Source organism: Sesamum indicum, linkage group LG8 (assembly GCF_000512975.1).
Source record: "Sesamum indicum cultivar Zhongzhi No. 13 linkage group LG8, S_indicum_v1.0, whole genome shotgun sequence".
NCBI classification, from domain to species: Eukaryota; Viridiplantae; Streptophyta; class Magnoliopsida; order Lamiales; family Pedaliaceae; genus Sesamum; species Sesamum indicum.
In genome coordinates, this window is record NC_026152.1 from 20499789 (window position 1) to 20516803 (window position 17015).

The 17015-nt window shown below is 35.4% G+C and overlaps 2 protein-coding genes across 3 annotated transcripts in view; one reads left to right on the forward strand and one right to left on the reverse strand.

The window, feature by feature from the left end:
- LOC105169687 (kinesin-like protein KIN-7D, mitochondrial) lies at positions 1 to 11139 on the reverse strand. Of its 2 annotated transcripts, XM_011090166.2 has the most exons (25): positions 10275 to 11139; positions 10035 to 10132; positions 9719 to 9808; positions 9188 to 9240; positions 8535 to 8600; positions 8338 to 8391; positions 8008 to 8067; positions 7502 to 7580; positions 7212 to 7279; positions 6826 to 6882; positions 6613 to 6717; positions 6245 to 6349; positions 5864 to 5971; positions 5645 to 5776; positions 5292 to 5474; positions 4678 to 4902; positions 4079 to 4219; positions 3276 to 3395; positions 3132 to 3182; positions 2908 to 2955; positions 2590 to 2736; positions 1101 to 1841; positions 692 to 821; positions 504 to 615; positions 1 to 289 (listed from the first exon to the last, which is right to left on the reverse strand). In XM_011090166.2, exons 1-24 carry the CDS (start codon positions 10607 to 10609, stop codon positions 533 to 535), a joined length of 3279 nt encoding a protein of 1092 aa, XP_011088468.1. In that variant the 5' UTR covers positions 10610 to 11139; the 3' UTR covers positions 1 to 289; positions 504 to 532. The 2 variants fall into 2 exon arrangements, with proteins under 2 accessions (XP_011088468.1, XP_011088471.1); XM_011090169.2 differs by lacking the exon at positions 4678 to 4902 and having other exon boundaries at positions 10275 to 11137.
- The window catches only part of LOC105169689 (xylulose kinase), a 3366-nt gene continuing 556 nt past the window's right edge, over positions 14206 to 17015 (forward strand). The window contains exons 1-8 of the mRNA XM_011090170.2: positions 14206 to 14283; positions 14727 to 14965; positions 15124 to 15263; positions 15360 to 15612; positions 15716 to 15848; positions 16200 to 16288; positions 16566 to 16843; positions 16991 to 17015. The exon at positions 16991 to 17015 is cut by the window's right edge and continues 45 nt beyond it. Of these exons, the coding sequence (XP_011088472.2) occupies positions 14214 to 14283; positions 14727 to 14965; positions 15124 to 15263; positions 15360 to 15612; positions 15716 to 15848; positions 16200 to 16288; positions 16566 to 16843; positions 16991 to 17015 (1227 nt within the window). The 5' untranslated portion in view covers positions 14206 to 14213. The remainder of the gene's footprint in view (positions 14284 to 14726; positions 14966 to 15123; positions 15264 to 15359; positions 15613 to 15715; positions 15849 to 16199; positions 16289 to 16565; positions 16844 to 16990) is intronic.

Below are 17015 nucleotides of genomic sequence, written 5' to 3' on the forward strand. Positions count from 1 at the left end.
TTATTCTGTACATAATAATTTCCATTAAATCACTGAGCAACATTTGAATAGCAGTAGTGCTAACACCCCCCACAAACTTTGTATCCATGGGTGCTTACTCCTCCCAATCTCTCCCTCCAACTTCCCCACCTTAAGGGAACTTGTGTTGTAAGTCCCATGGTGAGGAAGCAACAAACAAAACACAGTATTACATGTTGCAATAAATTACATACAGGTGAACTAATGAAAGAATGGCACCTGCCATTTGAGGAAAATAACAAGCAGGTAAACACAAGGATATGACAAATCCCTGCAAGACAAAGAAACAGGAGATATACTAGCATCAGTATATCTACTATACTAAAAATTTAAGCATACACATACTGAAGCAATTTTCAGTAATACTAACTATAAACCTACTTAGATTTCTTGAACAAGCAGAAAGTAAAATAACTCCTACATACATTAACATGATCCACCACCCGTGGTTATCAAAAAGGGTTGCAAAAAGAAAATGTCTTCACCTTATCTCAAGAGGGTGTGAGTTGCAATATCAAGTAAAGGCAAAAATTCTATCTGTAATCTTTGTTCGGCAAATTGGACATTCAGAGCACGCAAGGGAGCATGATTTACATACTGCAATAATATAACACAATGTCAGTGCGGCTCAACGAGAATAAATAGAAACATTTCAATCAGGAACACAACTTACAGCAAAAATGACGACACGGAAGAAGCATTGCAGCTGTAGGTAATTCGAAGCATACTTTACACACATGAGAATTTGCATCTCCATTCCCAGTATACCTAAGTTCTTTCTCCTTCATCTCCTGCATTCTAGCCTGAAGGAATTCATAGAAAACAATATCACATACTTGTTCTTGTCCATAAGAATTGAAACCTAGCAAAAACCGTGTTGAGCTTATTAATTTTTATGCAGTCATTCAATAGCAGTAAAAGATTACAATAACTATCAAGAAGGCACCAAAAAACCTCAAGTTCACTAGTAAAAAATTAGAATCTCCATAAATAAAAATGAAAACAGACACATAAATGATGAGCAGGTTCATGCATGAAAAACAGAAATGCATGTTTAAAGGAGTGAAGGAGCAGTAATTTACTTTCAGGCGGACAACAAGAGGTTCTTCTTTGGGAACAGCAGAAGCTGGAGTTGAGTTATCTTGATCCGGCCGGTCTTGGAGGATTGAATCCTTGCAGTCAACATCATCAACTTTTAGATCACTCATCTGGTCCATATCTTCATTCTGCCTGCCACTAACCTTAGCTTCTTGCACAACGCTTCCCTCTTTCTTTAGACGGGCCACCAGCACCCACATGTTTGCCAGATCATTTTCTAGAGCTGCCTCTCTCTTCTTTGCCTCTTCAAACTTTTTCCTGTACTCATCCTCTAAAATTTCCTTCTCAGCCAAGGCTGCCTCAAGAGCTGCCTCCCGTTGCTTCCTTGCTTGCAACTCCATTTTTAGATCATCAGGGTCCAGATCCCATGAATCAAAGTCATCATTAACCATTACAGAGGGGTCATTGCCTCTGCCAGAAATCCGACCTCTACGGTTAGTGATCTGAAAATCATTGTGCTTACGGTTACCACCATTGCTGGTACGAGTACTGGAACTTCTAGAGCTTAACTCACGAGCAGCCTGTACTTCTTTTTCTAATTTAGCATTCTGTAATGACAGCTTGGTAACTTCGCCAGCTAAATTCTTCAACTCAACTGCAGCAGCAGATGCTAGTTCCTTGGCATAAGATGCTTCCTCAGATAGTTTCTGATTCTGTACACGTAATCCACTGTTCTCCTCTAGAATCTGAACATGTTCTAGCTTTAGTTTCTCATTCTCAATTTCCTGTCAGGCCAGTAACAGCTACCATCAAAGTAAAATACCAGAAACAAAAAGCTTTTAACTCTTTTCATGGCAACAAAATATTGCACATCAACAATAATGATTTGAAAGGAAGAAATCAAAACCACACAAGACAAGTAGTGAGAATAATCTCTGAAATTGCGTCAAACTTAAAAAGGAAATTGAAAATCTTCACAACATACAGTAACACCTATAAGACACCCTGTGGAAATCCATCATCCACTAAAATATGCCCAACATCCAGCAATTAAGTTACTAGAGGTTGGAGATAATAACACTCAAAAATTGTACCAAACAATACTTAAGTGGATTTGAGGAAGATTAAAAATTATACAGTCACAGAGATATATGCATTGTCCAAGTCAAAGGGAAAATTACTCTAATTGGCTCTTGGCGAAAAACCTTAAAGTCGTGGACAAAAGATTTAAAATTTGAATCTGCTCCACTGCTCTAACCACTTACATCTCAGATGTTATAAATACGGAAACATTTCATCTCCAGCTTTACGGAGATTGCTATATTAGCAGCTAGATGACATACATCTTTAAACTAAAATGTAGTAAATAGCCCTAAACTTGAGCAAGACATCATATCCTCATTAATTAATAAAAGCTTAGGTCACTGTAGCTTTGTGTAATGACTTTACCACGTTTGGTGTCAATTCGACACAATTTTGCTGTTGAATCAGAATTATATCATTTGTACGACAAGACACATATTGACAATTTACCTGTGACTGAATTTTCTTCCTTAACTCGTCTGTACATTCATCAGGCACCAAATTTTCAGAAAGGGGCGGTTTATTGTCACCAGAATTTGAGGCAAGTTTATGTTCCAGGAGGATAATTTTCTCTGCCAATTCCTTGTTCTCTGTGCACTGATTGTAAAACAAGAACCACATTACAAAGACATGTAAACAACAAAAAGCTGGAAATAGGAAAATACATGAAGGCACATCCCATAATTTGGATTATTTTCTTTTTGCCTTTTTGGCAAAATGAAGCAGGTAAAATCACAAGCAATAATTTTATAAAAAGTACATGGATACCTTGTTTTGCAGCTGTTCCTGAAGCACACGGTTGTCTGCTGATTTGATCTGTATTGCAAGGTTAAAGAAGGCTTATGAAAAACTCACATCATCAATTATTAAATTAAGTAAATAGTGCAACATATATTTTAAAGGAAACAATAATGATAGCAAATGCCAGATGGTAACACTTATGAATCACAAAACAACAAGAAGAAGAGGTTGAAAGAAGAAAGAAAAGAAACCTCAAGCTCAAAGCCCTTCTCACTACATTGTGCCTTCAGCTTCATGATTGTCTGTCACCAGCAGAAAATGAAAAAGAAGAGGAATTTGTCAAGGTAGTATCTATTAAGGAGAGTTGGAAAGTAATCTGCTTTCAATGGACAAACCTGCTGCATTTCAACAATAGATGCATTAGCAACTGAAGCTTCACCACTTTCAACTATACGCTGTTCCAATACTCTCATCTGCTTTCGCTTTTCTTGGATTTCACGTTCCAAGTTCTCAATCTAAGTTGCAAATTTCAAATTCATGTGAACAAACATCCCAGCAAATACGTAGCAGATAAACAAAAATGGGCTCACAAATTTCTTATACAACTAGCCTTACATTTTTTTGGCAGCAATACAACTCAAGTTTGTAATAATCTAGCATAACGTTAAAGCTCATATTGACTGATCATCTTTTTCCTGGGTTTCATAGTTCACTATCTGATAATAAGTTAAGAGCGAGTCTATGTTACACTTTAATCTTTTAGGTAAGAAGAAAACCAATCTGCATCAGAATTAGAGGAAGTTCTTTGATTTGTTCAATAATGATAAATAAAAAAATACAACCAGTGGCCAAAATAAATAATTTGAAAATTTGGATGTGAAGAGCACAAGGCGCATCATTCCAAAATAGCATACACTGCATAAAGTTAATTACAAGCACAAAGGGTAGAAAAAAATCAGCAGAAATATTATCAGGATAAACCATCTTTCTTGGATATACTAACAATATGAGAGTAAAGAATGCAGGCAGAAGAAAACTCCAAAAATTATTCCTGAGATCACAGTGGCATTCAGCAAGAGACTTGAGCACCAGAAAAGCTTAAATAGTTGAGCCAGAGGATGGATTGCTCAAGAAAGAAAAATGAAAAGCAGAACAGCAGTAAGAATACCATTGAGCCTCTAGGAGAGAAATTGCTGACCTGGGTCTTTGAGCTTTCAGGATCATTCATGGACTGCTCTACCAAACGCTTTAAGGTACTGGTGCCAAACGCAATCTCTCCAGCAAGCATCTTGACTTGCTCAACAAGCAGGTCCATATGATCTGACATGGTTACCTCATCCTACAATGAATAGCAGAATAACAACATATTCAAACCAACACATTTTAAATGTTTGTCCTAAGATCTGAGGAAATACGTTTAAGCTGGAATCAGAGTATGAGAAATGTTCAAAACTAAAAGAACAATGACCAAAAACCAATTTTCCATATAAAATAATTATCAAGTCAAGCATGATTAAGCATAATAAGACAAACAATGAAATGATTCCTCTGGACAAGAAGTTTAAGTCAACAGCTATACAAAGGGATTACATATACAAAATCAAGAAACACATAGACCCAAACAAGCTACATCATCAAAAGATTTTGGTAATATTTTAGGTTTAGCAGTTCCTGTGATAATTCTGTGGTCCAAGTTATTTCTTTTATGCACTTTTACACATTCTTCCACAGATGATAATAGTAATACTACAAAATAAAAACAGGTGATCTTTTAAAAGAAAAGGATGTGGAACATACTATAGGCAGTTTTGATGCACAGGAAGAACCACTAATAAGTTCACCCACTTGAGTTGTTTCAGTTATAGTACTGCCAGCTTGTGAAATATCATCATTCCACTTGCTGGATGATCTTCTATGTTTAAAATGATAAGCATCTGATGGAATAGTTAAAGCAGAAGATGAAGAATCTTTTTGATTCTCGCCATCAAGTTTTAGAGAACCATCACGCAGAACATCCAACTTCTGTTAGACAAGACAACAGGAAAATGGTAAATGAACAATATACAAATTGGTTCTCTTCCAGATGTATATAGGAGGTAAAAGAGGTCATGTACTTGGCGTATCTTTAAGCACAGAACCTAACAGTAAAAGTTCTAGTGACAAATCTAGGAAGATATAGAGATAATTAAGAAATTCTTATACCGGTGTCACGTAGTTTAATCATTCTACAAAAAAATCATTATTAGTAAAGAACATGAAAGATTTACATTGGGGGGCAAAATTGATCTGGCCATGCAGTCAAGAATTATTAAATTCTAGTTCAATGCACAAATTATGATAGAGACAAAAAATAGCAAGTAAAATTCCTTAAAATACATAGTAAAACAAGTGAACCAGAGCAGGCTACTTACATCATCTTCAGAAGCAGAATGACTCCTTTGATGAGAGGGCATATCACCCAAGTATCCTGGTATTGTGTTTTTTGAAGAAACAAGTATTAATTTCGTTAGCCTTTGAATTCTGCTCATAAGAGCTGCTTTAGCTTCTTCTTCCTCCTCCAACCTTGACTGCATTTTGACTTGTCCTTCTTCCAACTATATAACAGACAGAGGCAAGCAAACAAACAGCTAAGGTTTTTACATAATTGTTCAGTAAGTAGATGAAGACTCAAGCAAATATGCATGCAAAATTACATAGCCACATTCCAGGCCGCTCCCAAAGCTATCAACTTCCTGGATACTTTATAAATAACAGACGAGGATACCTGCTGCCTTAAGACCATAATTTCTTCGTGGTTTACACCAACAAGCATTCCCCTTTTAAATTGATCAAGTTCTTCTCTGAGACTTGATATTTCTCGTTGATACTTCTTGATCAACGATTTTTCATCAATTATCTGAAACATTCAAGAAAAATAATGCTATCTGGGTTCACCACTCCGAAATAGGATTTAAACTCAAAACTTACACAAAATCAAACTCACCGTATTACGTGAGGCATAGATTTCGACACGCTTTGCCCTGCTGGCAAACTTCAGTGTATTATGGGTTTCCTCCAAATTACTAGATGCTGGAGTGATCGTACATATAAGCTGCAGGAAATAGAAAAGAAGTCAGAGGCTTAAGACAATATCAATTTAGACGACATTTTCAACATGTACAGATAATACAATTTCAGACTAGCCAATGGTCAAGATACCCAATGTACACAAGGAAACAACAAAGTAGAGGTCGTAAAAGTGAACATCAACCAACATAACATTTGAGATATAAAATAGGGAGAAAGCAATAAGCAGCTGAATTAACAAATAAAAGTAAAATTTGGAAATAAATAAATTTTAAGCTTCAAATTTTCATGGGCTTACTGAAACATGTCCATGTCCACTCAGTGAAGATTGTAGAAGACGGGTAAGCTTTGAATCCCGATAAGGAACATGTGATGCCTTTCCCTCACTAAGTTTTCCGATCACCTTCACATAACAGAAATATTCAAGGTCATGAAAAAGGATGGGAAGGAGAAATGATAAAATGAAGAATAATCAGATTGCAGAAACTTTTTGCAGAGATTGATTAATAATAGGAGTGTATTCTTTTGAGTCCGCCTGTGCCTCATTATGTTTACATGTTACAGCAATAGGACATAATGTAACACTTTGGCAAGAGCAGAAACATCATACAAGGAGAAAAATAGAGGAAATAATGAAATCAGCTGAGAAAGAAGTTATATACTCACAGTTCCAAGTGTTAGAAGACTTTTATTGATATAGGATCCTTCCTTTCTCCTTAACCCAGTTGTTTCAGTTTTTGAGCTTTCAGATCCAGCCAAATCGATTAAGTTCTAAATAAAAAGAGGTCAAACCGAACATAAAAATTTGTAATACATTGGAATGTAAATACATTGGATATTTATCTCCCTTTTCCAAAATTACGGATAAAATAAGCATACCAACTGTGAGAATATAACACCATCATATTCGTCTCCATGTGCACTACTTTCAATCATCTGTGAATGGACAGAACCGATGACAATAGAGGAAGATCAAAAATTAGAACTGCAGAAGACACAAGGACAACAGAAAAGGAGTGGAAGAATAAATGCACTAAGGAACATATTGGAGAAAGCACATAAATAAAGCAATGCATTTGGAGAAAGAACATATGCTATTTTCCAGTAGAAAGAAAGGGACACAGCCATCATATAATCAGAAAGCATATATATGAACAAGAAAAACTGCTTGCATGACAAATACTCTGGAAAAGCAACATGACTATAAATGACACTATAAATGACACAATTACAAATGGCATGAAGGACCAGCAGAATAAACATACCAAAGTGAATATTGTATGACTACGGCTGCTGAAGAGGTTAAAATTATTTGATCCGACATGACGATGCTCTGTCATTGTGTTAGAACAATTGTCATAAAATTGATTAACTCTTTCAACCAATCAATAAAGTAGCCCATTAATCTAAAAGGAAAAAGAAGAAAACATTACTGTTTATTTTTTTACTGCTAAATTAGAAAATGAACTCAACACAAACTCTGATAATTATCTGAAGCAATCAACGTACAACGTACCATCATGTAAAGCAAAAGTGAAGAACCAAAGATAGTTACCTTCTCCTGCAGCAATAAATGAAAGAGCATGTCCAGGGGACAAGACAACTTCTTCCTTTATACCCTCAACATAAGTTCCCTACCCACATTCAAGAAAGATGAATAAGACGAGTAATAGCTTCAGCTACCAGATGAGCAATGAAATGTTATCAATTTGCATTCTGAACAGCTTCAGCTAGGAGGCGAATATAAATCAAGTAAATCAGTATTATATTTCTCAAACATACTGATTCAGCTATTTGAATTCTAGTTTGAGTTCTATGTGATTCAGCCAGATAACAATGTGATTGAGAAATAACTATGAGATAATGTAAATGATTTCTATGTGATTCAGCCAGATAACTAGTTTGAATTCTATGTGATTCAGCCAGATAACTATGGACAAGTTTTAGCAAATACTGTGCACCATTACCATATGCGGCCTGAGAAATGTTGGTAGCGCAAAAGTGAATCTAAAAGCCCCAAAATGTTCAGAACATAGAAGGAAAAGATAATAAGAGGAAAACCTGTGCATCCTCTCTAACACGCAAATTCTGTCCAGTTGGATCCAGCAAGTCGTTAATCACCTGGTAGCAGATATATAGAAAAACATAAATCAAATGGGTTCAAAGCATATAATAATATATTTAACACTGCTAAGTTGGGGGCTCTGCCCAAGCTTGGTTGAGTTTAGGTTCTGGACTCTACACTAAGAATCCGAAGGGCACATGCATAATGCAGGAAAGGGATTTTTCCTTGGGCCCCAAACGAATGAAATTAAATCCAAAATATCATAAATCTAATATCCTCCCCTCAAATGGCACATTTTCCAAATTTAATGATAATTTGGCACCAACCTCATTGTATATCTCAAGATATGACACTCGAAGTAAGAATTCACGACCTGGAGTCTGAAGGAAAATTAGCATTCGTCATTCTTACATCAGCAAAAGAATTCCTTTTTATACAAAATAGATAAACAAATTAACTGAAGGGTAAGATGCAATGACCAAATCAAAAGTCAAAACATATTAAAAGAGTTGAGCAAACTTACATCTTGGATGATGCTGAAGACATCTTTAATAGCCAATGGTATGATGCCAGGAGCGTTTTGATCTCCCTGGTAAGAGAAGTGTTGAGGAACAATTAGAGTTATCAATGCATTAAGTCATTATAATCATTGTACATGATATCCCTGAAAACTCACTTGGGATCCAAAGACAAGTAAACAAAACCAACTGGTAATAATGTGCATGTATCACTAGCATCTCATGCTTCAGGGCTAAATAAATTGTTAAGGAAGTCTGCACATTATTTTTAGGTATTATGAGTTTTTAACCAAATAACCAAACTATAGGCATCTTGAGTCAACTCTAATCACATATGTAATACAACTTTCCAAAGCTCCTTACCAATTTACACAAACACAAAACATATTACATTCAGCTGAAATAACTTGATGCCAGATTTCTGTGTATAAATGGCCACTAACTCTTTTCATGGTGTTAATTCTTCCAAAATATTGAATAAATCAATCAGGACTAGCACAATAATATGTAATTATTTTTGTAGGACCTCAATGTATTCCTTGTGTTTCAGTTTTACCCCCAACTCCAAATTTGCTATGCAACTTCATGAATGGTTTCTAACATTCTTCAGCCATGAGTTTCAAAAGGATATCAAATAAGATGAACAATTTAAACTTACATGCATAGTGTGCGTCTTTCCACTACTAGTAACACCATAAGCAAATACAGTTCCTGCATATCAACTCAACAAATGTTAGTCAGCAGAAACTATTACTACAGTAGTGAATCCATTGTGATTGAATTTCAACAGAGATACAAAGAATGATAATTAATTGAAATTCAACAGAGATACAAAGAGCGATAATTTACAAACTTGAATCTGCTTTTAACGAACATGGAGTTTAGTTATCATCAAATAACCAGAACTCACTTGCAACACTTGCCATTGCTCAACATAACTTGAACAGTAACTGAAGCATCATGACTCGACATAGACTTGAACGGTAACTAAAGTAGTTAACTACAACTAAGAAACTTTTTAACTAATTTAATTATATCACTCAACAATCACCCTTAGAGTTCAGTTACCATCTTTTAAGCAGCAATAACATGCAACACTTGCCAATTACGGAATAGCGGCTTCAGCTGCAGCTGAAGAAGTTAATTTCACAAATAACAATGTTTAGAAGTAATAGTAAGTTGATCATACCATTTATACCGTCCATTGCAGCCTTAACTACAGGTCGAGCAGCTACTTCATACACTTCTTCGGTATTTGTATTAGGCCCAAACACTCTATCTGTCACATGAAAAATTGAAAATACTAATGGTACAAGTTCCTGATCAAGCAAATTAAACAGCTACGATGCCATGCAATCACATTATCTCAAATTTTCATAGCTGAGGTGTTATAATATTAATTGCAGCTCAGAATATAAAGTCCAGCTTCAAATTACATCATTAATCTAAAAATTCAGAGTAAAACCAGGAAAAAAAAAAAAAGGTAAAACAGCAGAAAAGTTTACCAAATGCATAGGCAGTCATGGGATTATACTCATTTCGCACAATTTTGTCACCATCTGCATACCAGGCGATTTCATCTCCTCTCTGATATTCCCTTTCACTGTCACCACAACAGAACAATGCAAACAAACGCAAAAAATCACTACTCTCACTTCCTCCACAAATTCCTAACCCTAGCTTCAATTACTCCTCCAGTTCAAAAGATTAATGTAAAACTCAGATCTATCATAAAGTCAATTCACCTCAAAGGCCGAAATCTAATTGTCACGGAAATGCTGTCCCCCGATCTCGGAGCATCATCTACCGGTTCCCCAACCAGCTGGTCTTCCACCGACGGATAACTCACCGGCGTCCGGCTCAGAGGATAATCGCCTCTATTCCGGCTGGGAGTCGTGGATCTAGAGGCGTAACCGCCACCACCACCGCCGTGAAACGATGTCGTAGAAGAGGAGCACGAACGCGGCATTAACCGACCGTTCATCATCGACGATGAAGAAGACGTAGAAGAGTACGGACTCGAAGGTTTTCGATAATGAAACGGTGAGCTGCTTCTTCCTCTAGAAGATGAGGCCGCCATTTCTCACCCAAAAAAAAATCCGAACCTAAAACACTATGTATCTGTTGCTTTAGTTCAAGCAATGCGTACTTATATAAGAAGTAAAAGATAATACAAGGAAATAATAGAAGAGGAAGAATGTGTCAGAAATCACATGGTGCGAACCAGTAAAGTGAAGAACATCGTTTGATTTTTCTTTTTTTCAAAATTTGTTAACGCTTTTTCCAGGAGAATGCGAATGCTCTTTGCCGAACAAGCTTATTCACACACATACACGTGCGTGGTCTGAGTGTGGAAAAGAGGATGAACGATGAAGAGAGAAAGCTCCGTTTCTTCTTCTTTAAGACAAAGAAGAGTTGCAGAATAGAGAGAGAGTGTGATGGGAGAAGAGGAGGTGGACTAGCTAGAAGTGAGAACGACTTGAAGGGGGTTTTTTGTTTCTTTCTCTTTTCTTTTCTCAAGTTTTGAATTTAAATGCGTTGTATTAAAATAGTGGAGAAATTCCAGTTGGAACAATTTTTTTGAAAGAATTTATAATGACAGGGGGCATTTCGTTGTTCCAAGGCAGGGTACCACCCCAAGAAGAAGACTGTTTAATCCATTTGTCCATTTTCAGGGAAAAAACAGGAGTTGGAGAGATTTTATACCGAGTAAAACCCGCGCTGGACAGCGGAATTTTTATTTTTGAAAGATTGGGGAATAAAAATGAGCGGGAATAACAGTGGCAATCACTTGCATTGCACAAAGTAAAAATTATCGTATTTTATTTAATTCACTTTAAAATTGATGGATTCGATAGATTTGTGATGAATAGTTATACACACCAATACGAATCCCACGACTTCCGGCTGCTCAGCCATGTCCACAACCATCCATGAGGACTGGTAGAAAATCACCGTTTAAGTTACTACAAAAGCAAATCTTAATTTTGATAGAATTCAGTTAAAATCAAATTAATCTTGTGACATAAAGAAATTTTATTATATGCTTTTTGTATTTAGAAAGTTACCATTTTATATGTACTAAATTTGAATTTTTTTTTTTTTTGCCACAGCACTTTGAAATATTTAATTTTTATATATTTTATTTAATTTATAACTTATTAAATATATTTTCATTTAAGATATAAAATGATTCAACAAATTATATGATAATATTATGTGATTCAAAGCTTTCAATACAATACGTGCATTGCAGCCTCGTATGGTGCCCAATCGATCATTTATAACAACTATTCATAGAAAAATTTAAATTTAAATTAAAATAAACTCACATAAAAAAATAAAATCTAAAAAAATTATAAAATCACACAAACGTAAACATAACGAGGCCTATGATGCATTTAGTGTTTTGTTGTTTGTTTTAATTTTATTAATCTTACAATTTCATCACTCGAAGTATGTCTATAAAATATGAGACGTCGATGTTTATTTACAGCTCAAACTCCATATATATAACCGTTGCAAGACATATAATAATATTATGAACCCTTATATAAGAGGTTAGGAATCTTTGGATAGACACATTGTCTCAACCCTACAGTTGATGCAAAATTATAGTAATATGTCATATGATCGAATATCAATTACTCGATATATTGTTCACTTTAATTTCACAATATCATAATTTTATCCTTAAAGATATACGTAACTAGAAAAATGATGCATTGAGAATTATAAACTGTTTAAACTCATAGTCTCAATGTATGTTAGTGGAATGTGTGGTAGCATAAACACCTACAACCCTGTACTTAGGAGGATTGGAAGAAAACCAGGGGAGGTTGGGGCCTGGCGGTAGTCATTTTGTCCTTTAGAGAAGCAATAGGCAATAGGTATGCACAGAAATAAATAATAATAATAAGTAGATATAAGAGCAACATTGATAAAAGGTAAGATGTAATTATGAGCTGCATATTGAAATGTTGGAAGACAAGCTTTTCTCAACCAACCTTAACCTAAGCCGGATGAAATTAAATACACCCAACGAAGGGAAACGTGGATGTCAAAGGTGCATGCACCCACAATCACATACATCTTTAAAAGTTATATATATATATAATAATAATAATAATAAATAAATAAATAAATTCTCTTTATTTTGATTTATGGATTAAACAAACAGAACAAAATAAACAATTCTAACGCTCACTTCTTCGATAAAATTCGAATTAAATTTTAGGGGTAATTACACCCCCTTTCTTAATGTTTTGTATAATTATACGTAATTTTCTTATAGTTTAAAAAATTATATTTAGTACTTTTGAGATTTGTTTTCTTTTAACAAATAAGTCCCCCATTAGTCAAAATTAACTAAATTTGTTAGTATTAACAAAAAAACTGAATGAAACTTGATATTTATCATTGACTGACAAAATACCAACTTATTGCAAGTCAAATAATTTTTTTTTTCGAACTAAACAACCATCCTAACGATGAAGATACTCCTCACATGCATTAACACGTAAAAATGTGTTAAGGTAATTTGATAATAAAAAATATTTATTTGATCTACAATAAATTAGTAATAAGTCAATCATAGGTTAATATATATTTTTTTTGTTAATATAAGCAAATTCAATGCATTTTGACTAATGTAGAGACTTATTTATTAGATGGAAGCAAAATTCGGGGGTGTTAGATGTAATTTCTCAAACCACGGGAGTCTATGTATAATTACGCAAAACCTCAGGGAGAAAAATATAATTATCCCTAAATTTTATATTCCAAATCATGTTGCATGTTTTACTATATTCAACATATACACGTCAATGCGTTAAAAGATGACATTATATAATTTATTTTAAAAAATATTTTTATACCTTAAAATAAAGTATAATATGCATCGTGATTTGGAATAAAAAAATTCAATTCAAGTAAAATATTTATGCATTGACACTCATTCCTGATGTGGACAAACATCCTATATTGATTATAGACAAAGAAGCTTGACGTTTTTTCAAAATAAATATATTAAACTTTTGTAAATTAGAGCAAATAATATATCACATAATAGATTAACAATCGGGTCGTAAATCTCATCACTTTCCTTTGTATTTTTTTCAAATATTGCCTATTGTTTTCTCAGACTTGAAATCATGTGCTCATAAAATCCAATTGTGGATGAGTAGAAGCCAAGACATAGGCCAATGTATATTGATGTTCTCCATCAATCATCATTCACAATGACCATTGGGATCTTAGCGCACATGCAGCATTTTTATTTTATTTTTCAACTCATGGAGATGGAGTGGTCCTAAGAGACTCCATGATTGTTGGATAGGGCCACTGAAAATGCTCTGAGAGTTAGGACTGTCCATTGCAGTGGAGTAATCAAAAAGCTTTAAATTTAATTAGTGTTCAGAGATTTCCCACATTTGATTTTTAATATGTTTGAAATTTTGTTGGGCTGTACATAGCATTTATTCGGGCCTAGAGTACAGGCCCAGTTGGCGGAATCAAGATACTTACAGGCCCAAGTAGCGCGCTTTATTGGTAAAGCGCATAGAGTACAACTAGCGACTAGTTGTCTAACGAATAGAAGTCGCATCAGATGGATACTACAAATAAAGATAATAAATTATGGCGGTTTGATTTTCATTATCTGCTGTTGGAGCGTTACTGAAGAAATGGTGGCCTCACTTTACAGTCCCACATGCTCGTTGCTTCTCCGTCTGCCTATCTTCCAAAAACATACTAGTAATTATTTCTTGCTGTAAATTCAAATGCTTATATAATTCCAGTTGCTTTTCGATTGATTTGATTAAAGAAAAAGGATAGTTTATTTGACGATAACATTATTGCACTGTAGTTCAAACTGCATTTAAAGCGTGTTCTGATGCATATATAGATATAACACGGAGAAAACTGAATGGTTTCGTCAATGCTACTAGTAAAATTTGCATATTCCGAAGGCTTTCAGCAGAATGTGAAGTATTGGGATTGGATTCCCACTGAAACGTCTTGTAGTATTTTCACTCAGAAGTTGTTGTTTGATTCATAAAAAAAAAGGAAGAAGGGAAAAGGAAGTTGTTGATTGATATCTTGAGTTCTTGACGAAATGGTTTACTTGACTCATTCAAAAACAGAAAAATGGAGTTATGATGGAATTTGTTCGTTAATGATTCTTTTGTTTGTGATAGGTGATCAATATAATGCAAGGAAATTGGTTTCAAGATCTTCAATCTCTAATGCACTTGATAAATCAGAACGAAGACCCGCTAGTTTGAGAGCTGGTAAAGTCAATATGGATGTTGATCTTGAAGTAGAGCAACGACTGTATCTGGGACTGGACTTTGGTACATCCGGTGCACGTTATGCTTTGATTGACAAGGAAGGAAAGATAAGAGCCGAGGGGAAGAGAGAGTACCCTTTGTATATGGTATAAAATTCTGTCATTTAGATTCTTGTTTGACTTTCAGAATGGTCCTTGTTTTGGTTGGTTAAGTGATGGCATTTGTAGTGGCAGTCCTAATTGAAACTATTTGCAACACATTTTTGTAAGATGAACTTGCAAGCTTGTTTGTGTTTTCTAGAAAGAGTGAAGAAACAATAGATTGGGTCAAATCTTGGAGATCGACACTTTTCGGACTCTTGGAAGATATTCCAGTTAGTTTTCGTCCAGCTGTTGCTTCCATTTCAATTGATGGTACTTCTGCAACAACAATGATTGTTGATAGGTGCAACTTCTAATTTGAAATAGTGTTTTGCTCTGTTGTTTCTAGCTTATGAGCTTTTCCTTTCGGCCTAATATCTAGGTTTGCTTGTTCGTGCAGCAAAACAGGTGAATCGTTGTGTAAACCTCTCCTCTACAATCAGAGTTGTCCAGAGGCTCTGCCGATAGTGAAGGCAATTGCTCCTGCTAATCACACAGTTTGCTCTGGATCTTCTACACTCTGCAAACTTGTCTCTTGGTGGAGTTCTTCTGATGCACCTAACATTTCAGCTGTGTTATTGCATCAAGCCGACTGGTTGTTGTGGCTTCTACATGGCAAGCTTGGAGTGTCTGATTACAACAATGCTTTGAAGGTATACTATGTTTCAGCTGCTAAGTCAATTTGTTCTGTGTGTGTGCGTTTTTTCCCTTATTTGATCATAGATTATTCAGTTAATCTCATGATTTCCAAAACAGGTTGGTTATGATCCTGAAGTAGAGTCATACCCTCCATGGCTGCTTTCTCAGCCGTATTCTAGTCTTTTACCTCGTGTACAAGCTCCTGGGACCACAATTGGCTCAATAAAAGAAAGCATCAGAACACAATTTGGTATGGTTTATGCTATATATAGCTGTTAAGGTGAAAATGCAGGTTATTAGATATTTTACGAAGTTGATCAATGCATTTCCTTGTCGATAACATATCTTTATTCAGTGTAATCTCATTCCAGAGAAACTCTATTGAGGAAAGGGGAAAGTTCTCTATTGTATTTAGACTGTGTTTGCCTCATCATAGCTTCATTTTATCTTCTATGTTGCTAATGCTCGGTTTTTTACTGATTTATAATAGTATAAGTTTTGTTGTCTCTCCTGCCAATGCTCTCGTGTCATTGCCGAGTCCTTCTACTACTAGTGCAGAGAGCTTGAATTTTGATTCTCATAGCATTTATTTTGTTGGCAGGTTTCCCAGAGGATTGTGTTATTTGTACAGGAACCACTGATAGTATAGCAGCCTTTCTTGCAGCACGTGCCAATCAACCTGGAAAAGCGGTAAGAATCTTGTGACATCTTTCTTCTATTTAGCTGTAATACATACACAGTTGGGTTGCTGTATGACCATGTAGAACGAGTTGTTCTTCACTTCTTCTTGTAGCTTTCTTCAATTCATTGTTAGTCCTTCATTTCATAATGATTGGAATTTTACGCCATCTTCCTGATGTGCGGGCTATACTAACTGGCTTAGTCTGATAGAGTATTAATTATACCAGTTATCTACTTAATATTCCAACCTCCTTATAGCTGAACTTTTCCTGTAATCAACTGTCAGGTCACATCCTTGGGTTCAACACTAGCTATCAAACTACTGAGCACTAAGAGAGTAGAAGATGCACGTTTTGGGGTGTATAGCCATAGACTTGACGACAAATGGCTCGTTGGAGGAGCTTCAAACACAGGAGGAGCTGTTCTAAGACAAATTTTTACAGATGATCAGTTGGAGAAACTGAGCCAGCAGATAAATCCAGCAGAAACCTCTCCCCTTGACTATTATCCTCTGCAAGACGTTGGGGAAAGATTTCCTGTCGCGGACCCAAAAATGGAACCCAGGTAGTCCACATTTATGCAATTTGTTTTCATTGCAAAAGCACATTGACATAGATGCCTGCTTATTTGGGATTAATTATAGCATAGCATCATTCTTCCTCAAACTGGCATTCTTAGAAATTGCTCAGCGGTAGTTAATCTCCATTTCAGATTGCATCCTCGGCCAGAAAGTGAT